The sequence below is a fragment of the Rhinolophus ferrumequinum genome, chromosome 3 (genome assembly GCF_004115265.2).
Source record: "Rhinolophus ferrumequinum isolate MPI-CBG mRhiFer1 chromosome 3, mRhiFer1_v1.p, whole genome shotgun sequence".
NCBI classification, from domain to species: Eukaryota; Metazoa; Chordata; class Mammalia; order Chiroptera; family Rhinolophidae; genus Rhinolophus; species Rhinolophus ferrumequinum.
Window position 1 is genome coordinate 56043150 of NC_046286.1, and position 23478 is coordinate 56066627.

The 23478-nt window shown below is 34.5% G+C and overlaps 1 protein-coding gene across 7 annotated transcripts in view; it reads left to right on the forward strand.

Annotated features, from left to right (window-relative positions):
• GRIK2 (glutamate ionotropic receptor kainate type subunit 2) overlaps positions 1 to 23478 on the forward strand; it is a 595315-nt gene that overhangs the window by 345381 nt on the left and 226456 nt on the right. For all 7 annotated transcript variants that reach the window (XM_033099818.1, XM_033099826.1, XM_033099832.1 and 4 more), the window contains 2 exons: positions 3319 to 3462; positions 10191 to 10298. In XM_033099818.1, coding sequence (XP_032955709.1) covers positions 3319 to 3462; positions 10191 to 10298 — 252 coding nt within the window. The remainder of the gene's footprint in view (positions 1 to 3318; positions 3463 to 10190; positions 10299 to 23478) is intronic.

Sequence of the window (23478 nt, forward strand, 5' to 3'; positions counted from 1 at the left end):
GCATAAGAAAATAAGAAAAACACTTATGAAACAGTTTAATCACAGCTTTCCAAAGATGTAAGAATTTGCATATGTACAGTTTTTCAAAGAAGAAAATAATGATAAATTTTCATGGGATATCAAATTTAAATGAAAAATAAATCCATATGATCACATAAAACAACTAATCTAACAGTAGGACAAAGAAAAGCACCCTAAACTGATGGGAATACATAGAGGGCAGTTTCAAAAGTTTTATTTATTGCTTTATCATAAATCAACCTGAGAATTCAAGAAGTAATTTGATCAACAACTTTTTAACTATTTACAATTTTTCTGTAGTACTTAACTTATAGTTTCATAAATGTCTTTTTTATAATTATACTTAAAAGCACAGATCTCAAATAGTTTCATTATCAACTAGTATGTGCTCTGATCATGAAGCTGAAGTACCAAAAACGGTTTTTCAAACTCTGAATTAGGAAAAATTCTTTCCTAGCATTGTCATTTTAGATAAGATTATTATTCTAGAATTTTCATATAAATCCCATTAGATCATATAAGTCATGGTGGGATAGTAGGACTATCATAGTTTGTGTTCTTTTAGTTATTTTGTGGAAATCGGTAAAATCTTGGGAATAATTACAGTGGTATTTAGGAAACTTCTATCTTAAAAAAAACTAAAACACTAAGAAAAAAATTAAAACTGTACTTATTACTAATTCCAAGAGTAATCATTTTAGTGTGTTTTCTTCCCTTTGATTATTTATTTATTTTTTTCTTTGTTGTGGTTGTTCATATGACATGCAATATGGTGGTTAAGAATACTAGTTATGAGCAGAGAGGATGTTTGAATCAGGGCCTCTCTCCACTTTTAACTGTGTTACTTTTATTAATTACTTAACTTCTTTCAACCTTGCTATCGTTATGTGTAAAATGGGAACAATAGTAGTGTTTTTATTGTCATTATTGTGAGGGTTAAATAAGTTAAATAGCCCATGTTAAGTACTTATAAAGACATACGAGTATATAATGGCTTATGCTGGAAATATAGTTCTGTATAATCTATGTTTACACTTAGCATATCACATGTAATTCCTGATCTAATTGAATATTTTTAAAAACATGATTTTTTTTTTTAGCACTCACTGATTTTTTTTTTTAATCTTATTTTTAAAATTTATTGGGGTGACAATTGTTAGTAAAATTACATAGATTTCAGGTGTGCAATTCTGTATCACATCATCCATAAATTACACTGTGTGTTCACCACCCAGAGTCAGTTCCCCTTCCATCACCATGTATTTGATCCCCCTCACCCTCATCTCCCACCCCCCAACCCCCTTACCCTCTGGTAACCACTAAATTTCGTTCCCCAGATTAATTTTCAAGCCCGTGGCCATCCTGTGGTCACCGACGCCCTCCAATCCCCTCACCCTTCCCCCTCACCCCTCCCGCCCATCTATCAACCCTCAGTTTTTCCTCTTTGTCTCCAAAACTGTTTCTGATTAGTTCATTCACTTATTCTTTTCTTTAGATTCTGCAAATAAGTGAGATCATATGGTACTTATCTTTCTCTGTCTGACTTATTTCACTTAACATAATGTTCTCTAGGTCCATGATTTTTAATGGTTATGTAAAACATCATTGTAATATAATTGTTTTTTTCTTATTTTGAACATTCAATAGGTTTCCACTTTCACATATTTTTTGAAATGAATAATGTATATAGCCTTTGTTCTTATCTACGATTTTCTTAGACCAATTACTGGATTAAAAAGAACACGGATTTTTTTTAAGGCTCCTTTATGGTGCAAATTGCAAAATTGTTCTTTATCTTTCATCTGCGAGTAGTAATGTCTGGAAGTGTTCATTTCTCTATACTTTGTTAACAGTGATATTTTTTAAAGAAATAGTTTGTTTTGAAATCAAATGTGTGTCTTTTATATCTTTGTAACTATTTTTATGACCACCTGTGTGGTATATGAAATATGTCCTCTGAATGTTAACTCGGGCTAGAGACAAATATCAGTCTAAACCTTAGGCTCATGATGCATGCCTGTATTAACCCCACTATTCTAGTTTTCACTATGCAGTCATCAAGTATGTGGAAGTAGTCAGCTGATATTTACAAAATGAAGGTTATGAATCTGAACTACATTGCCCCAAGATTTATGAACTATAAAATGACATTATTATTATGTTCTGTCATTGCATGGTGCTCTTTGGCTGTCTTCCATTTTATGTGGTAGAGCTCCTTAGGATCTATTTGCATGAAAGCTACTGTGTGTACTCATTTTGTATTGTATTGTAGCAAACGCTATAATCTACAGGGTTCCTATTCATTTTGGAATTCATTTCACAGCTCACTAATTGTGTGAATGAGAAGAGGAAATATATGCTTTTATTCTGAAGCATGCCAAGCAGATGGCCTAAAGTTCATTGCAACCAGCACTGTCAATGTGGCCTCTTCTGTAGGTAGTGAGCGTGGCATCGATCCGTCAAACACAATGTGAGGGTCCATTTAACACAGAGCTGACAGTCGCTGAACCTCTGGTTGGTTATGACTTATAAACATTTTATTTTTATCATCAACCTCTAAAGTGGTCAGTCATTTGAGCAGGTGCAAACACAAAGGAATTCATATTTGTTTTAGTTGAGAAGCCAAAATGAACTTTAATTCATATGGAAATTTTGAGAAAACAGTAGAGGGGATTAAGCTTAGTTTCTTGAAAAGGGATAAATATGTGTATTGAGATTCAAAACTGTAGCATCATTTCTGAGATTGAACCTTTTGAAAAATTGAGTTAAAGTAAAGATCAGGGTTTATATTTTTAAGGTTTTTAGGTGAACCTTAAATGGGAGCATCAAATCTCCTTTTTGTTTCCTGTACAAGAAAATTGGTTACTAATTTTTATATGGAATTTCTGTAGCCATTCAAAATGTTAGCAATTGTGTTCATTGTATACGTGTGTGTGTGTGTGTGTGTGTGTGTGTGTGTGTGTGTGTAGATGAGAGGGTAAGACAGAGACTGAGGTAGTCACAAACATGAAATAATGAAATATTACTTCAACAGAGATACTAGGACAATATGACATTGGGTTATCATATCCAGAAAGGGAGGGTAAGTCTATTGTTTTAATGGAGCTGATGTAGTAATTCGATCACATTATCTCATACAAGAGAATCAGAGCATGTGGAGATACTGTTTTCTACTTTACATAAAGAAAAACTGGGTATATATTTCTCTCACCCCTTCCTTCTCTCTACTTCTAAACAACGCATCATGCGTTTCGCAAGTAGTAGTGACTCCGTATTTCCTTTTTTCTTGGCTTTCAGACTGATGCTGCTCTCATGTATGATGCTGTGCACGTCGTGTCTGTGGGCGTCCAACAGTTTCCCCAGATGACAGTCAGTTCCTTACAGTGTAATCGACACAAACCCTGGCGCTTCGGGACCCGCTTTATGAGCTTAATTAAAGAGGTATGTCAGGAGATGTATATCTATCTGTCTTGTCTCTTTTGTCCTCAAGCTGAATGTATTAAGATTAGTGCAATTTTCCTAACAGGTAATGTTTTAGTTGTATTTTTAAAATTAAACTTACTCTCTTTCCCTCATACAGACAAAATTAACATTTTTACTAAATAATATGGAACAGAGAGCGAAAATTGCATGATAAATAAATAGACAGCCTTCAAAATATCTATAACTGTGTAAACAGATGAAAATTTGTGATCTATGATTTATTGTATTGTTAGTTTCATCTCCCAGAAACCTTATGTATGTTACTTTTCATTTAGGTGGAAATAAAGATGCTTAAAGAATGTTTGTTTATATTTGAGACAATAAAATATGTAATGAATTTTTAACATGAATGCCATTTGCACTACACTAAATTACACTCAAATTGTAAATCTTAAATAATTATTATTTAGATGTATGGTTCTTAAATGTAATGTCTAGTTATTTTAATTATATGAACAGTTAACATAAAACAGAATATATGGGTTCATAAAAGTGTGAAGTTTACTTTATATTGCCTAATGCAACCATTCTTATGGCCATATATCATTTCTTATGACTTACTTCTGCTTTAGTCATAAACTAAGCATGCCTCTAGTGAGACAAGAAAAAAACAGGAAAATTCTTAAAAATCACACACACACACACACACACACATTCTTCCTGTTTTCCCTACCATGAAGAAGAAAAGTCTTTGTCAGCTTAGGATATTTTTCATTTGATTAAAACAGGACTATTTTTATGAAAGTTAAACTGAACTATGAAAGTTTAATCTTTGCTATGAAAAATCACAGGCATTACCACACAAGATTTTTCATTAATGGCTTTAAAGAAATCATCAATTCATCATATAATAAATTATTCATCATGAAAATAAAAGTGCAAATAGGATCATAATTAAGAATCTCCAGGTCCTTGGCAAAGAATATCTGTGATATTTTCTTGTCTAATTCTTTTTTTAACGATCTTTATTATGATTTAGCTAACATACAATATTATATTAGTTTCAGGTGCACATAATATTTAACACTTATATACCTTAAGAAGTGATCACCATAATAAGTCCAGCAACCATCTGACAATGTACCATGCAGTCACAATATTATTGACTATATTCCCCATGCTGTACATTACATCATGACTTACTTGTTTTATACCTTGAAATTTGAACCTCATTCCCCTCACCTTTTCCCCCCTTTTATAATTTTTCAATTACATTCAATATTATTTCATACTGATTTCAGGTGTACAGCATAGTGTTAGACATTTATATAATCTAAGAAGTGATCGCTCTGACTAGTCTAGTACCAATCTGACACTATACATATTATTGACTATATTCCCTATGCTTTACTTTACATCCCTATGACTATTATGTAACTGCTAATTTGTACTTCTTAATGCCTTCACCTTTTTCACCCTGTCCCCAAAAAATCTGTCACCTCAAAAAAATCTAGTACCCATCTGATACCATACATAGTTATTACAATATTATTGACTATATTCCTTATGCTATACCCTACATCCCCATAACCACTTGTAACAATCAATTTGTACTTCTTAATCCCTTCCCCTTTTCCATCCGTTCCCAAAACCCCTCCCCCATCTGGCAACTGTCAAAATGTTCTCTGTATATATGAGTTTGTTTCTGTTTTGTTTTTTTGTTTATTCTGTTCTTTAGATTCCACATATAAGCAAAATTACACTGCATCTGTCTTCCGCTATCTGACATACTTCACTCAGGACAATACCCTCCAGGTCCATCCATGCCACCACAGATGGCAAGAACTCATTCCCTTCCATGGATGAGCAATATTCCATTGTATATATGTACCACCTCCTCTTTAGTCATTCTTCCATTGACAGACATCCAGGCTGCTCCCACATCTTGGCCATCGTAAACTATGCTGCAATGAACAAATGGATGCGCATGTCCCCTAAAAGTAGTGTTTTGGGTTTCTTCAGATAATTACTCAGAAGTTGGATTACTTAGTCCTTCTTTGTCTCTTGTTATAGCCTTTGTTTTAAAGACTATTTTGTCTGATATAAACATTTTATATCAGCTTTTTTGTTTGTTTGTTTCCATTTTCATGAAATATCTTTTTTCCATCCCTTTACTTTTAGTTTATGTGTGCTTTTGAACTGAGGTGAGTCTCTTGTAGGCAACAAATGTAAGTCTTATTTTCTTATGCATTCAGCCACCCTATCTCTTAATTGGAGCATTTATTCCATTTACATTTAAAGTAACTGTTGATAGACATGTAGTTATTGCCATTTTACCTTCATATTTTTTATCTTGTTTGTTTGTTTGTTTGTTTGTTTTTGTCTTAAAGAAGTCCCTCTAACATTCCTTGTAATACTGGTTTGGTGGTGAGGAACTCCTTTAGCTTTTTCTTGTTTGGGAAGCTCTTTATCTGTCCTTTGATTCTAAATGATAGTTTTGCTGGGTAGAGTAATCTTAGTTGTAGATCCTTGCTTTTCATCACTTTGAATATTTTTTGCCAATGGCTTCTGGCCTGCAAAGTTTCTATTGAGAAATCAGCAGACAGTCTAATGGGAGCTCTTTTATAGGTAACTACCTGCTTTTAAGATTCTCTCTGTCTTTAACCTTTGGCATTTTCATCTTACTGATGTATATCTGTGTGGGGCTCTTTAGGTTCATCTTTTTCCAGACTCTCCGCACTCTCTGCTCTTCTGTATTTCCTTCACGAGGAAGGAAGGAAGTTTTCCATCATTATTTCTTCAAATAGATTTTCAATTCCTTGCTCTCTCTTTTTTCCTTCTGGTAACTCTAAAATTCAAATGTTGGTACACTTGATGTTGTCCCAGAAGCTCCTTAAACTCTCCTCATTTTTTTTGGATTTTTTTGCTTTTCTGATTGCATGTTTTCTGCTACTTTATCTTCTAAATTGCTGATTCAATCCTCTGCTTCATCTAATCTACCATTGATTCCCTCTAATGTATTGTTCATTTCAGTTATTGTAGTTTTTATTTCTGACTGGTTCTTTTTTATGTTTTCTGTCTCCATTTTTATGTTTCCTGTCTCTTTGTTGAAGTTTTCCACGAGATCATTGAGTATCCTTATAACTATTATTTGGAACTCTGAATCTGGTAGATTGCTTGTCTACATTTCGTTTAGTTCTTTTTCTGGAACATTGTTCTATTATTTGGGGGGGGCATGTTTCTTTGTCTCCCCATTTTGGCTGCCTCCCTGTGTTTGTTTCTGTGTAGGGCTGCTATGCCTCATGGTCTAAGTAGAGTGACCTTATGTAGTAGGTGACCTGTGGGACCTTGTGGTGCAGTCTCCCTGGTGACCAGAGCTAGGTGCTCTAGGTATATCCCTTGTTTGAGTTGTATGCACTCTCCTGTGGTAGTTGAGACTTGATTGTTTTTTGCACCTCAATGGGAGGGATTAACCCTTGTGAGGACTGGCTATGACTACAGTGGAGGAGTTGTTGTCCTGGGGCTGTCTCTAGAGAGGAGGGTTCACTTTACTGGGGCTCTGGTGCCTTCCCAGACTTCCCTTTGGGTGTGTCATCCTTGCAGATGGCTGGGTGATGTTCCAGCCCAGTCCAAAGCTGGTTGCTGGGACTGCCAACCCTGGGGCCTCCTGAGAAAGGACCTAATGCAGGTCAAATTCAGCTGCAGTCTATGCCCTGCCCTGGGACACCTGGCATGAGCCACAAAGCAATCCAGATATGTACATCACCCACACTGTGCTTGGAGGTGCCTTGAAAGGCCAAGCTGTGAACTAAGGTCAGCTGCTGCTAATGCCAGGCTTAGGTCTGCTCAGCCAGAGGTACAGGACATGCCGAAGCCAGATACTACTTGTTTGGGTTTTGTGAACCTTTGAGAGATTTTAGGAATGTCCGCAGCATGATCCAAGGCAGGCTGTTATACAGAAAAGCCACTGGAAGTGGTTTGGGTGTGTCCAAAATGTCGGTGGGGCATGGTCTCAGGGAATCACTGTAGGGGGGGCAGAAGAAAGGTGATATGGTAGTCAGTTTGTTGGAGACTCATGAGTCTGCCTGTGTCCGCACTCAGGGAGGGGGAGGGATCAACAAAGAAACAATAGCCACCGCCAGTTCCTCCATCTGGAAGAAAGCTGCTCCTTCAGCCCTTATCTCGAAGCTAGACAATTCAGTTCCTCCCTGTATAACCCTGGTGCCTTTCGAGCCGCTGTCCCAGCACTGGAGCTCAGAGCGTGTCCGTCAGCAAGTAAGTCCATGCCGGGCACTTCAAGAGGTACGTCTGAGAGTGCAGGCACCCTCTGTCTGACTCAGCCACAATCTTTGCTAATTTCTACAGACAGAAGTTATGTTCTCTCCCAGGCACTAAAACCCTAGGCTATGGAGGGACTGGGACCCCTTGCTCCTCTAGGTGTGACCTCTACAGCTGAGATATCCCTCCAAGTTTGTAATGAGCAGACACAGGTTTGGGACCAGCCCATTCCACGTCTCTTTTCCTCCTGCCAGTCTCCAGGTGGCTTCTTCTGAATGTCAGTAGTTGTAGAGCTTCAGATGAATCTCAATATTTGTTGTTCTGTGGTTTAGTTTTAATTGATGTCCTGAAAGGAGGTGAGCAGAGCATTTACCTACTGTGCCATCTTGACCGGAAATCTTATCTAATTCTTAACAAACTCTCAGGTGAAATGATAGTCCCCGAAGAATATGCATTTTATTTATTCCTCCATATTATACATTTACTTCTGATTTAAAATAGCATCAGAGATGCAAATATAGTGTACAGGTTTGGCTATTTGAAGGATTTCTTTTTCTGAATGCTGCACTTGAGTATTGAGGCATGTGTCAAACAACCCTATAAAGCAGTTGTATAATACTCAATATTGTATCTATTGGAGGGTGTTTGAGGACCTTGTCCACTAGATCACATTGTTTCCCCTCTTCTGAGGACTAAAAGGAAATATTTCTCTCAGGTTTCAGTACCAGGAAAAGCTATACTTCCCCTGGCTAGTCGGTGTGTCTTAAATTATGGATGCTGTATATTGTGTTTTTATCATATTTTCTTTATTCTGGCTGTTCAGAATTGAATTCGTGATTTAATTATTTTAGTTGTACAGTTTCACCTGATGTACATTTCCTCATGGTGTCTCTATCCCAGCTTTGTTTCAGTTTCTACACTTCTACTCCTGTAGTTCTTGATCATATTGGTATTTTTGTTAATTACCTGAAATTATTTTCTTTGGATGAAGTTGGGTTAAAGTAATCTTTTCTTCCTTATTGGAGACCAGTTAACACATGTTTAAGCTCAAGATGATGTCATGTTGCAATATGATTATAGATGTGTGTGAGGACAGAGTCCCATAGAGCAGTTTCCAGGCTCTCAGCCTCACATGGAAGGGTGCTGGCTGGGCCATTAGATGGCCATCAGCTGTAACTAGTTGGCCATCAGATGTTACCGGTTAGCCATTAACCAGTAATATAACTGCTGTGGCTAGGCCGGCGGGTTGGTTGGTTGACTGAGAAGCGGGTGGCAGATTGTAGATCATGTGGCTCCTGCTTCCTGTATCTCTAACCCAGGCACCAGCGAGAATATAGTGGTGTGAATCCCCTATCCATGTCTCCGTGGGTGTTCCTTTTTGGCCTCACTATATCCTGCATTCTTGTGCGGGGAGCGGAAGCTGAGTCCCTGCATTACAATGTGTATTACAATTTTTCCTATTTTATTTGTAATTTATTGGCTTAAAACTATTTTCAAATACCTACACATAAGTACCCAAGAAAAAAACAATGCCTAAGAAATGTAGTAATGCTAATATTCATTTGTAATCTTTATTGGAATGAATGTTGCCTATAATCTACTGGGTTTTACCTCTTTTGTGTCTCTCTCTCTCTATATATATATATATATATTTTTTTTTTTCCAAACATTATAGTTGTGACTATATGTTACGTGACAGTTCAAGCTATTTCCAAATGACAAATAGCAGAAACCATCTAATTTGGGCTATATAGCCAGCAGAGTGGGAGAAGTTTTTACATTAAAAAAAAAAAAATCCCAGATATTTGCTCACCTTTGACGGGGGTTAACCCATTATGCAAGTGGATTTTTATATTCCCACTTCATTCTATATAGAGAACTCCTTCTACAGGAAATATAACTTGATGTCAATCAATTTTGATACATTACTCAAGGGAAACTAAATTAATAAGTTAATTTGGGGGGAAAGTGTATGATCAAAATTGTATATGACAGGTTTTCCTAGATTCAGTTTCTTGCTTGTAATAAAATAAGTATATTTTCATGTTAGTATGAACTTAGGAGTGCTATTTTATAACAGTAATTCTATTTGTAATCTCCAGTGAGATATTCACTATCTCATATATCATAATAAGTGACTAAATTCTTCTCACTTTGCTAAAAGTGGTTTTCTATTTAAAACGTAATCTTCAAATGTCTCATAAAGAAAAGTGATATCTGGAAAATGTGTTATTTAAAATGAAAAAAATGGTACAACAAATTTCATACTGAGACTAGAATAATTTATTTAAAAAAAAATCCCTCAAAGTTCAGAAGAGAATAAAAAATATTTTAAAAATCCATAGCAATGTAAGTTCATGAAAAGTATTGAAAATAATGTTTTCCTTTTTTTTTAAATGTGTTGCCTCTTCTCTTTTTTTTTTTACTTATTTATTAATCGTTTTCTTTTATTTTTCTTTTTCCCCTAGGCACATTGGGAAGGTCTCACAGGCAGAATAACTTTCAACAAAACCAATGGCTTACGAACAGATTTTGATTTGGATGTGATCAGCCTTAAGGAAGAAGGTCTGGAAAAGGTACTTTTAGGCATTGAGCTAATTTACTTTTAATTATTAAATGAAACACACATTGGAAGTGGGAAATACATAAGTAGAAGTAGGAAACAGAGCTAAAATGTTAGGTTTGAGTCATACAGTAAACACCAAACAAAAAACATGCCAAGATATTTGCTATATATAGTATAAAATGTGACTTAAAGAGAGAATAGCCTGGAGGCCTATGGGTTGCTTGGGAAGGTATTATAGTTTGGAATAATTTTAGTATGGAGCCATGAATTTAAAACTATTTGTAGGGACAGAGCCAGGAGTGCAGTTTCCAGGCTCTCACGTGGAAAGGTGCTGGCTCAGGTAGTAAATGGCCATCAACTGTGATCAAATGGCCATCAGGTGTGGCTAGTTGGCCGACAGCTGTAACCAGTGAGCCAGTGGCCACTAATATAACTGCCATGGTTTCGCTAGCAGCAAATGGGGGCTAGCAAGGAGATGGTGGCTGAGCTAGCAAGCGGCAGAGTGTGGATTGCGGATTGCAGAGAGGCGGATTGCAGCTAGCAAGTGAGGTTGGTTGGCAGAGAGACGTGCACGGCAGGTTGCGGACAGTGTGGCTCCTGCTTCCTGTGTCTCTAACCCAGCCGCCAGCAAGAATATAGTGGTATGACTCCCCTATCTATGGCTCCGTGGGTGTTCCTTTTTGGCCTCACCATGTCTTGTGTTATGTGGGGAGCGGGACCAGAGACCTCGCCGGTCACCTCGCATGACACTATTCTAAGAGTGGAAATGATAGATGAATAAACAGTGACAGAGGCATTAACTGAACCTTCAGCAATCTTATTAATTCAAAGAATAGCAGAACATTGGGACTATGTTTTCAAGGAGTAATGGAAAAGCCAGGTGGCAAAAGTGAGAAGAGTCAATGATAAAGATAGAAATCAAAAGCTGGAGAATAAATTAGTGAGAGAAATTAGCATTATCTGAGAAGACAGATAAGGTATTGAGAACAGGTGAAGGCAAGTTAGAAAGAAGACTTAAAAGAGTTCACATCAAATGATTTCAATATCTTCAAAAATTAGCACATGAAGTCATAAGCTAAAAGATGGAGGTGGGATGCAGTTTAGTTAAATCTTAAGAAAAATATAAATGGTTTGGGAATGCCATTGTACCTGACATGACTTTTACTCAGTAGAAATAAAGTGCTGCTAAGTAGCAAAAAGTACCCTGTGGTTTTGTGGGTTTTTTGTTTGTTTGTTCTTTTCAATTTAGTAGAATGGTTAAAATACCAATGACTAGATTCAGACAGAATTGGGCTCTAACCCTGCTCTGCAATTTACTATTTATGGACAAGTTTCTTAATTCTTCTAAAGCAGAGTGTTCGATTGCATCACAGGTAATAGCAACATTTACTTCATGAAGACTAATAAATCTTGTTGGTTTTACTTTTTTTTTTTTTCTGAAAAGTATTGTTATCGACCCATAGATGAATAATCAGAGTTCCTACCTTATAGAGTTCACATTTTAGAAGGTTCAATACATGGTAAAATTATATAGACTTAAGTTATAATTCTGGTTCTATCACAAGTGTGTGGACTTCATCTTTCCACCCAGCTTCTCTGTGCCAAATTCCTCATCTCAATAAAAGTAAGGTGCAAAAGACTTCCGTCTTCTACAGGCTGATGTAAGAAAATCATGGTCTCTAAAAGAACCTGGAAATACTATCTTATTAGGGATCAAGACTAGAAATTTTAATTATCCCCAATTCTCCCTTATGCCTGGGTGAGGAAAATGAACAAAGAAAATGTGTGAAATGATGGCTTTATTCATTACTTCTTCTCATGGTACTGCTTTTCCTAGTTTTGTCTTAGTCATCTTTGACCAGCACACTTTATTTGTTTAATTGTCTAGCAAACATTCAGTGAACATGTATTTTGTGGTATTATGAAGATTATACTCTAGTAAAGAAAACCTGCCAATAATACATGGACTCAGAAAATTTTAATACTGAATTAAGCAGTAATAAGTGAGTAAAAGAAACATATCTTATTTGTATGTTACTAAAATGATATATTTTGGATCCTTTTCTGAAATGTGAACCTTAAGATGGAAACAGTTAGTAGGAAGAAAATCTGTGTTTCTGATATTTACAACTGTGGAGCAGATAAACCAGGAAGAGACAGGTTATGTTTCCCCAAACAGGGAACTGAGCTTGGGGTTGACATGCTACTATGGACACATCCTTTCTACTTAGATAATGCCCTTAGATCAGTGTAAGTCCTTTTCAGCCTGTCTCGACAGGGACCTGGGTTGGAACCCAACTAAGTTCGTCATGATCCAATCAATGTCACCAATATCACATACACAACCAGCCACATCTATCCAAACAAGCTCTTGGAGCCATAGTGGTGCCTTCTGTGGAGCATAGGAGGGAGTGCTGAGGACATCTAAGATAGTAAGTGACTTTTTTACCTCAGGCTATAACAGGACAATTTATTTCTTTAAGAGCTTTGTATTGAGTACTAACAATTAGAACAGGAAAATCAGAATAAGTGATTTTCCCAGCTTGAATTCTTCTGGTCAGTTCAAAAACCATATTGCATATTCTTCTTTCAAAATACTCCATCCATTCCTCTGCACTTCCATTGCTGCACTCATAGCCAGGGGACCTCTCACATGGACATCTACATTAAAGCCCAAGAAAGCCTCTCTGTCCTATTCCCCCTTGTAATCCATTCCACAAATCACAGCAGACAGTTGATATCTTTAAAAGCAAATTACTCTATCCACGTCATTCCTCTATCCAAACTCTTCCATTTACAATGCATTCCTTATCTTTCCTTCTCAGTTTTACCACCCTCTCAGATATTTTCTATGCTCAAGCTACACTGACTTTTTTTTTTTTTCATTTTTTTCACAGGTGCAAAGCTTTCTATTACTTGGCAATAGAGTTTCCCACTCTGGAATACCCAGCCCTATTCCCTTTGCTTGGCCATTATTCATCGTGGGGGTCACAGCCTAACTATTACTTCCTAAATGAGCACTCTCTAAGTCCTTATCAAATTTGATTTTTCTCAGAGCACCCTGTGCCTTTCCTTCTTGACACTTATCACAATGTGCAATTATGTATTTACATGCACATTTTTAAAAAGACTTTGTTCCTAGCAAGAATACACGTCTTACTAAATGGAAAAAAAATCCTCTTTCCCACTATTTACGTATTCAAGGCCTAGAAAAGTGTCTGGCACAAACTACATCCTAAAGAAACATATATTAACTGATGAATGAATGAGAATCTCTATGAGAATCACAAGAGATACTTCACACAGGATGTTTACTCACATGTCTGATGCAATTTCCCTATAGCACAGTTATTTATTTGTTTTTCCCCCAGTTTTGCTCCATCGACAGAGTGGGGACAGAGAAATCCAGTAGTTAAATAATCATTAGGCTGGAGTTGTGGGTCAAGTCTTCAAAGGTTGAAGGATTTTACAGTGCCAGAGAAGGCAGCTCTGAAATCTGAGCTGGCAAGGACGAACATTGCACCAATGGCAAAGCTGGTCCCCTACATGGTGTAATGCAATGCTTGCTGGCACTTCAATATTACATCAATGAGTAAAAATCATTATTCTCTTTATAAATTTCCATTTTTTTCTTCTTATAAATGTATGGTGTAGAAATAAACAAAGACCAATCAAGTGAGAACAAACAGTTATTATTCAGAGCTTGCTATATAGCAAGGGAACCAGCCACCATCACTTTCATTTGGCAGAGATTCAAGGGCAGACGGGAGAGTGGAAAAGCTTTATAGTAGAAAAAAGAGAAAGCTTCAGGTGTGCTCTGATCGTTGGCATGAGGACACTGGAGGTGGGATAAGTAGAAGTGGGGCATCTTGGGTGATTGGTTTGGAGGGCATTTTTGACTTTCTCTGGTAGATCCTTAGTTGGAAGAAGGGCAAAAAAAAAAACCAACAACACAAAAAAAACGGGGGGTGGGGGGAAGCGGGAAGTTGAGCAAATTTTAATCATTCTGGGCCGATTGCTACTACAGAGGTTGTAGTTTGGTTTCCAGGATGTTTGCTCCAGAGGTTCTGGGTTAAAGTTCTGTTGTCATACATGGTCTGACTGTTCTCTATTTGTATATTCAGTCTTTCAATGGAATTTTTGGAGTCACTGGAAGGAGAGGGAAACATAGTAAAAATAATAATGCCAAGAAGAATTGAGAAAAATATAAAAATGTCTTCATAACTGACAATAAAATGAAATTTCTGGGGTTTGTTTTGTTTTTAGCATGTGTAGCTAAGATGTGATTTACCGTTGGAAATACTTAAGTAATCCTCTGAACATAGATATGTGCTTAGGAAAGACCAGCTTCAGATGAAACAAAATATATGAATAATGGCATAAGATGTTAAGAAATACTCAGAAGGTTTTTAGAATATAACTTCAAAAGGATTCTGTGTAGAGCAAAAACAGTTAGATATGTTTGAACTGAGTTAATGACACTACATGATAGTGGCATATTTCCACGTGGCAAGATGAGCTATCTAGAGGACATTTGGAGAAAATAAACACTTATACTTAAAAAAAAAATGCTTCTAAGAAACTATAATGCAATAATAAAATCACTGAATCCTACCACAAAGTGAATTTTATTCTTCAATGTCCTTTGGCATCACTATGTACATCATTAAATGCTTTACAAGAAAAAAAAATAAATCTGTCTCACTCTTTTACCTTATTTGTTCAAATGGATTTTTAACACTAGAGAATACTTCTAAGTGAGGTGTTAAACTAAAGTCAACTTGTGTACCTCTCTTGTCCTTTTTCTAGTGCCAGACTTTGCTATCTAGTCTGGTTATTTTTTTGATATTCTCTTGAATGTGACATTTATATTAAAATAGAACTTGGATAATAGTATTCTTGGCTTCCTCAATGGAAAAGGTCTAATAAATCTTATTAAATTGACTTTGTATATTAATATTCCATTAATTGAAAAAAACACATAGGGATGAAACCAATATATTTCCCTTGCCAGAGATGTTGCTAAGGGTCTTGGAAGTGTTTAGGACTATGAACAATTACACCATACATTTGCCTCAGCATGCTTTTATAATAAAATCAGCTCTAACTTGTATAGCCTCAGAGGAAATCTTGAAAAAGGAAAGTGGTTACAATTTCTACAAAGTTAAGAGTTTAAATGAATATAAAGTAAGATAATTCACATTTGCAAAACATTAAAAGTTTAAATTTGTCATATACACTTTCAAGTGAAGCTTCATTCCAAGTTTTAACATCTTTACTTTCTGATTATTAACTTTTGCATTTGTACCCACCAGTACAGAAACTGGTTTCAGCCATCCATAGGCTTCTTGCTGAAAATTTAGATAGTTTGATAATATATGAAGAGGGTGAGAATCAGTAGTGAAACTCTGCCTGCCTGAATATATAGTCATATATGTTTCAGGATCAGAAAATGTTTCAAAAGGCTTTTCGAAGAATTTTTTGTAGAGTATATGTTTTCTTAAGGAAAAGTGGTAATTTCTTAGAAATTTTTGCTATTGACCTTTCTCTTGTCTGTAGAATCCTATACTCATTAACTCCCTATGAAAAAGGCTTCTGAATGGAATTTATACACTTCAAAATGTATTTAAAACTGAAAACCTGCACTAGCTAAGGGAGAACAATTTCTCTGATAGATTTTTAGATACCTGATGCATAGCAGCTTTTATCTTCCTATCTTTGATGGCATTTGATACACATGCCCTCTTCTCCATGGCAACAATCACCTCCTACTTTCCCAGGAACTGAGATTTCTTTTGCTTCCCTATAGGAAAGCAATGGGAATGGTGATGCTGACTAGTAATCTTCCAGCCAGTCAGAAATGTGTTGTTTGCTTCTTAAAAAGCAAAAATGTGTTCTGGGAAGGATCCAAGCCTAGTGTATTTCTTTGGAGATGTTAACCATTTAATTTGTCTCTTATATAGAATTTATTTTATGCCTTGTCTCACAACTGTACTGATATATTTTGGTTGTGTTTCAGTGTGTTTCTAGTTATTTTTCTTGCTAACTTTTAACCTTCAGGACAGTAAAATATTTACGAAAACTATTTATAGATGATTATGTTTAGAAATCATTAGTATTACCTTATTTGAAGGTACATGGTTTTGTTTTTTCACCTATCAGAGAATACCAAATATTGATTTTTTTTCTATTAGCTACTGAATTTGAATTAAACAAGTATGTGTACTAAACATAATTGTAATGGTTGGTTTGATTTCTAAGTAATCTCTGAACTGCATTTTTATTCTTTGAAAAATGGCTCTTAATTGAATTATACCACATTGTTATATTTGAAAACAGTTAATTCATTGGTTAACATTTTATTTAAAACATCAAAACTATCACCTGTCTCTGAACACACTAATTATGTTTACGGTTGAGTTTGCCTAAAAGGTGAAAAATCTGTATTTATCCTTAAAGGTGAAAAAAATCTGTATCTCATCTTAAAGGTGAAAAATCTTTTTTAGATTTGTCATCCTTTTCTGTGAGATGACTACATACTTATTAATTTATTGTCCTCATATTAACATTGTACTTTTCAAATGGTGAAGTTCTAGACTGTGGAAATTGGTGGACAGTTTTAGGAAACGTTAATTGAGAGGTTCTCTGCACTATCCTCACAGGCCAAATCACTTATATGTGAAGGGGCTCAGCTCCCAGTTAATTGTTCTTTACTCTGAATTTTCTAAAACGTCAAGCAGCACATAGGCATTGCTATAAAATATCTCATTTTATCCTTGACAGATCAGGTGCCAGTTCTTTTTTAAGTGATCTGTATTCATACTTAGCCCAATGAAAGTATCTACCTTACTATTAATTGTTATTAGACACTACTATTATTAGACAGTAATGCAAGTAACTATCTCTACTTTTCATTTAAAAATTCAACATTGGAAAGGGTAAAGTAAGTGAGGAAAAAAATCTCTAATTTGTCTGCAACACTTAGCAAGATAGCTTGTGTGTTGAAGATACTCTGTCCCTGTTATTCATGTACCACATAGGCTTGAGAAACCTGCATATGCAAATTACTCATAAAGAGTAGGTAGACTAGTTAGTAGAGAAATATATAGTCCACTAGTACATATTCAGTCAATTAGAATATTTATCTTCTGGATGTAAATTAGCATTTACTATCAGTACCTTCCTTATGCTTTCCATTTCTCAGTACCCTCAAGCTGGGATGCCCTTTCTTCTGAAAGGAATGGTTAATATGCTTCAAGGCAAACTATACATCATGGGCCATGTGGTTGGAGGCGACTAATTTGGGGAAGAATTTTTTTTAAGCAAACTTATGATAGAGACTCCATATTGTGTTAAGACTGTTTTAAACATAATGTACAGTGTGGTCCCTCATGATCACCGCACAGACTTTCTTTGGAAAAGTACCACTTACGCTCTTTGCTCAAGACAAATACACTTGTCTGATATTAACAAAACAATATATAATTAGAGAAATCTTTTTTCTTTCACATTGTTCTATAATGAAAAACTGCATTGCGTGTTTTCCATTCCTAACATCCACAGATAGGTTGTTAGTAAATGTTGTTAAGACAGTGTATATAGAATTTTGATAGATTCTGTTGTGCCAACTAATTTTTTTAGTAGAGAATCAATGTTAAATTATTTCTTAATTTTAAATGAACTTGACTTTATTTCTAATTAATATTTTTAAACCTAGATGGAAATGTTTGTTTTGTTCCCACTTGAAAATTTTTTGGTATACATGTGAAACAAATTATTACTGCAATTCCACAGAAAATCAGAAACATGTCCCACTGATTGTGCTTACATGAAACAGAACTAACATACATTTAGAAGAAACTATGAGATGATAATTACAGATGAGGCAAACAATTATGTAGCTCAGGGAAAAAAGGAGAAACATTCTTTGGACATCAAGAAATAATATTTGCAAATCAAAGGAACTTTATGCTGAGAAAATTGTCAAAAACAAAGATGAATGAAATATCAACTAATTAATAAGATACTTAAATAACTTTAAAATTATCTTTAAAACAAATGTTTTTTTCTACACAACAAAGAAACCAAAGAGAAACCATGGTTACCGAACAAAATTATATGAAGAATTTATTCCTGAGAAATAAATAAATAAAGCATAAAATATTTACATAAAAGCCTTATAACATATTTATATTAACATATATAAAATGTAGCATAAGAAAAGTTCAAATAAACGTCAAAGATATGTGGCACAATATTACCAAAAGTTAAATGTTATTAAGATAAAGCTTGAATAAAACATGAATAACAAAACATGGAAAAGAAAACATACAAAAGAATAAACACATAGTATATATTCAATATTTGCCAAATGAATGAGTGAATGAATAAATAAATTTGATGTGTTAACAACCTAAAATCCTCTGAAAATTTTCATCATGTAATAGTTCACTCATTCCATTCATTCATTTATTCAATAATATGCATTGAATATTTATTATCTATAATTCAAAGTAGTGATATCCTTCCCTCAAGGCACTTATAGTCTAATACAAGAGGATAAGAAAAATAAAATGAAATATGATTTTAATTCAAAGAAAAACATAAATGGCATTTCTGAGTTTAAAATACATTTATTTCTTCATTCAACTAATATATTTAGATCCCTCACACCTAAGGTTTCTAGTATGTTCTATAGTCAAAGGTCTTGGGATGAAAGGATGAGTAAGCCAGTCTGTACCCTTACAGGATTTAAATTTTAACTAGAGAGAGATAAGGAAAGAATTACAATTAAAATGTGATGTGATACTGTGGTGTTGGGGACATACATAACTTGTTCTGTTTATTGCTATATAAAAGAGAGAACTGCTTTTCCCTCTTTTTTGAAACAGTGATCAAGAGACATGTGGAAGGTAGTAGAAGAGGAAAAAATATTCCATTAAAGAGTATGACAATAGATGACATTTATTGAAGTCATGACGACACAAATAATTCAGGAAAATTATGACTGCAGTAAAATCCACCTTCAGTAAATGGATAAATGCATTATATTTCTGGCAAATATAATAAAAGAAGAATCTCACTCTCTCTGTCTCTCTCTCTCTCTCTTCCTCCTCCGCCCCTCCCTTTAAAACTTCTAAATAGAGAATACTAGAAGGTTTCAAGAAAAATATCTACCAACAAAGAAACTATGAATAATACAGAGCTCTGAAAGAAGGCCATGACACGATATCTTTATTTAGCTTAATTTTCTTCATAGAGAAACGCAACAAAATTATTTCAAACCTGCAAACAGATAGAAGCACATCACATAGTTATCTTTTACAAATAAATTCTTATATAAGAACGATAATGAATGAAAAGCAAACACTCAACAAAGAGGAAATTGTGGCTAGAAATCCTAGTAAACATCAAAAGTAGTTTAAATCATATAGAAAGTTTTTAAGAATTGTTTTAAAGATTATGTCAAAAATTATAATTTTTTTCTTAGAGAGAGATGGTCTATAATATGCACAGCAAAAGAAAAAGAGAAGTACTCCTCACAATCCCAGATTAAATTAACAAAAATTGTGAGTCCATATGTGTAGTAGCAGAATGGACCAAAGCAGTGCATTTTCATAGATGTCATTTTAAGGTTTGTAATTCAATTTTCACTTTAGAATGCAATTGTAAAAGTTTTTTGAAGGTTAACAATTATCAGACTTAAAATAATGATATATTTAAAGCTTACTTGTCTTTCACATTACCACAAAAAAAACTATCTATCAAAAATTCAGGGGTAGAAATGAAATAGTGAAAAACCAGATAATCTAAAAAAAGCAAGGCTAAAAATAAGATTTGAGGGGAAAAAAATAGGATATTTAAAAACTTGATTAATGAGCTGCTTATAAAGAAACCCATAAAATGAGAAATATGTTGAATGTGAATGTGTAAGTGTAGATAACGATTTGTCAGCAAATGTAAATACTCAAATAATAGAAGCAAGGTAAGCATGGTTAATATTAGATACTGGAAGTTTAGGTGAGAAGAATTAACTGAAATAAAAAGTTATTTTTATATAATAAAACATACTATCTACAAATCAAGGTAACAGTCCTTAACTATCATATAGCACCCAATTCTGAAAGTCAAACTATGAAAAGTGAAATATAAATTGTTGGAATGACAGTTGTATTCTGGGAACTACCATGAACTTTCAGGGGGAAAATAACAAGTACACAATCATGTTCAAAAGCTATATGGCAACATGTACTGCCAATCTTAGCTTATGTTATTGGGGCTCAGTAATTCTAATTCTGGGAATCTGTTTTTAAAATAATAAATATATGGGCAAATATTTATAAATAACTGTATTTACTAAAGGCTTACTTGTAACCATGATAGTTAAATCATATGTTCATATGATGTTCATTTTATATAATCATTAAAGTTAGGAAATGATTAGTTTTTCATGTCAGTTGAAAGTGCTCATGGTAATGCACGGAGGATACATTTAATTAATATAACAACTATAGCCTACTTATAAACACATTGCATTGATTTCTTTTTCATTTAATCCTTGCAATAGCTCTATGAGGCGGATAATGTTATTTCCCCACTTATAGATGAGAAAATTGAGGCACAGAGTAGTCACCTGATGGTAAGCAGTAGAGGTGCAATGGGATTGAGGCAGTCTGATATCCTCTCCTGAGTCTGGGTCATTAACTACAAGGATACCATACAAATTATGCAAGGGACATACATACAGTAAAGGATTAGCTATGATTAACTCAGTTCTGTGCATAGGTTCAAAGTTTAAATTGATGTCCTCTTATATATTTTGTGTATTTTATAATTTAGCAATAAACATACATTCTTTTTATGAAGAAGAGAAGATTTATTTTAAGAACCATTCAGAACATAAGATAAAAAGGAATGTCATATTTTCTATAGTTCTTTATAGATTTTGAAATACTTTTATATTACGTATCTATTTTATTTAATGTTTATACTAGGAAGACAATTGTAAACTTGAAATATGCAAGTAAAACAGATATAGACTCACTCTACTTAAAATAGCTCTGTGAAGTCAAGAGTACTAGATATCTTATTCCCTTTTAGGAATGCAACAAGTACTTTAAAGACTTGATTAAATTATGTAGTGAAAAAATTGTGGTTCTGAAAATAGATTAAAAGAAAAAATTGTCTTGACTTAGTGGTTCTTGTGATTAAAACAAAACAAAGCATAGAAACCCACTGGTGACATTTTCCTCAATCAATAGAAAGTTTTGAGTTATACAGCTCTAGGAGATTTAAAATCTATGAACCATACAAAATTTTATTTGACTTAAAATTTTATGCCACTGAAATTTCTGGAACTTTATAATATTCTGCTCAGAAACATGAGATTTACAAGAGGGTATACCTAATATTTGTGATTATAGGAAATTACGGATTCACATACTATGAGCCTGAACACCGCCCCCATCCAAATAATATTAGAAAAACAACTAACATGAATAAAACTAAGTAAGTTTGATTAGATTAGTGAATATATAGCTAAATCATTTTTTATAGCAGTAATCATGGAAGACAATAATAAGTGAAATGGGCCATATTTTCTGTTTGTGATTCGGTTAGAAAGTTGAAAAAAAAAGCAAAACTTTAAGCTTGAGTGTCATTAGGCAGACAACAGTGGACAAATGGTGTGCTTTGGCTGATAGAATTCTGCATCTGAGCAATCTAGCTATTTAGCTAATGGTGGGGAAAAAGAAATCTAAGGGAACACATGTGTAATAGGTATTAATTGGAGACCAGGGACAGAAAAGTGGCAGTCACTACAAAATATGACCTACAGATGTCTTGTTTAGCCAACACACTGTTTTTAATGATTTTGAATTTGAAACAGGTCAGCAGGCATTCCAGGCTTTACCTCCCTTCTGTCCTGTCTTACCCAGGGGCCCAGCAGGGCCTCTCCTAGCTCTGGTGATGCCTTGCTGGGAACTTAAAAAAGCACCTGCTCTGGGAACATGCAACCTGAAGCACACAGCTTTGTGAGTAGAGCAGGGGCAGGACTGTGGCCCCTACTTGCTATTCTGCCTTGAGATTATGTGAGATTTACAGTCTGCACACTCTTGACTGGAAATTCTTACTACTGGCTTATGCCCTTCCCCCTGGTCTGGCCCCTGAATGCCTTTCATTACTGACCTTGAATGTCTTTGCAACATGGTAGTTATAGTCTCACGTAAAGAAATTTAATTGGTCTGTAGGTAATTTACTTTGGAAAGAATACTGAATATATATATATATATATATATATATATATATATATATATATATATATTCATAATAAATATATTTATTTATTTTCTCTCAGTGTATCATTTGAGTTTTTCTTTTCTTGATACAAACATCAGGAATATATAGTTTTTTTAATGATAAGAGGAAAATTAATATGAGAAAATGTGGTAAGAGATTTTGTTTTAGACATCACTAAAAACATACTTATTAATAGTACCTAATACAGTTAAATACATTCTTGAAAAAGTATATATTAGGGTTTGCACTTATATACTAGAATTTGAATGACATCCGTTCTTATGAAGAACAGAAATTACTAATGTTTCTACTTTTGTGCTTCTCTAAACATCTTAACAGGTTACTAGGAAAGCTATGCAAATGGAAAGGGGATCGAAGAGTAAATATAAACTATAAAGAAAATGAAAGGATTGTAATGTTTAATTTGCATAAAATTATGCTGACGAGACCCTTGTTAGCATATTTAGGTACCCCCAGGATAAATATCACCTTGCTAAATCATTGTCACTTTATATATACATACATATAGATAGATAGATAGATCAATTGATATAGATATATACATATCTATATCTATATCTATATATATATGCAAGTAGGTATTATATATAAAGCTTTATTTTAACGTTCAATTAATAATTGATAGTTTTTCTTTTGATGAAAACAAGTTGGGTAATTGACTAGGGGGATATGGAAGACAAATATTACTATTAATGACTCCCAGGTTTAGTGGGAAAAAGAACTACTGACTCTGCATCTCCTTTTACCTGTTATACTTTAGTGATGACCATCGTTATATGATGATGCAATGGTGAAGTGCATGCAAACTATCCAATCTATGCATTTAGTGGCATCCTGTGCTTAAGGGATCTCCCAGAGATGTGTCTGTGTCA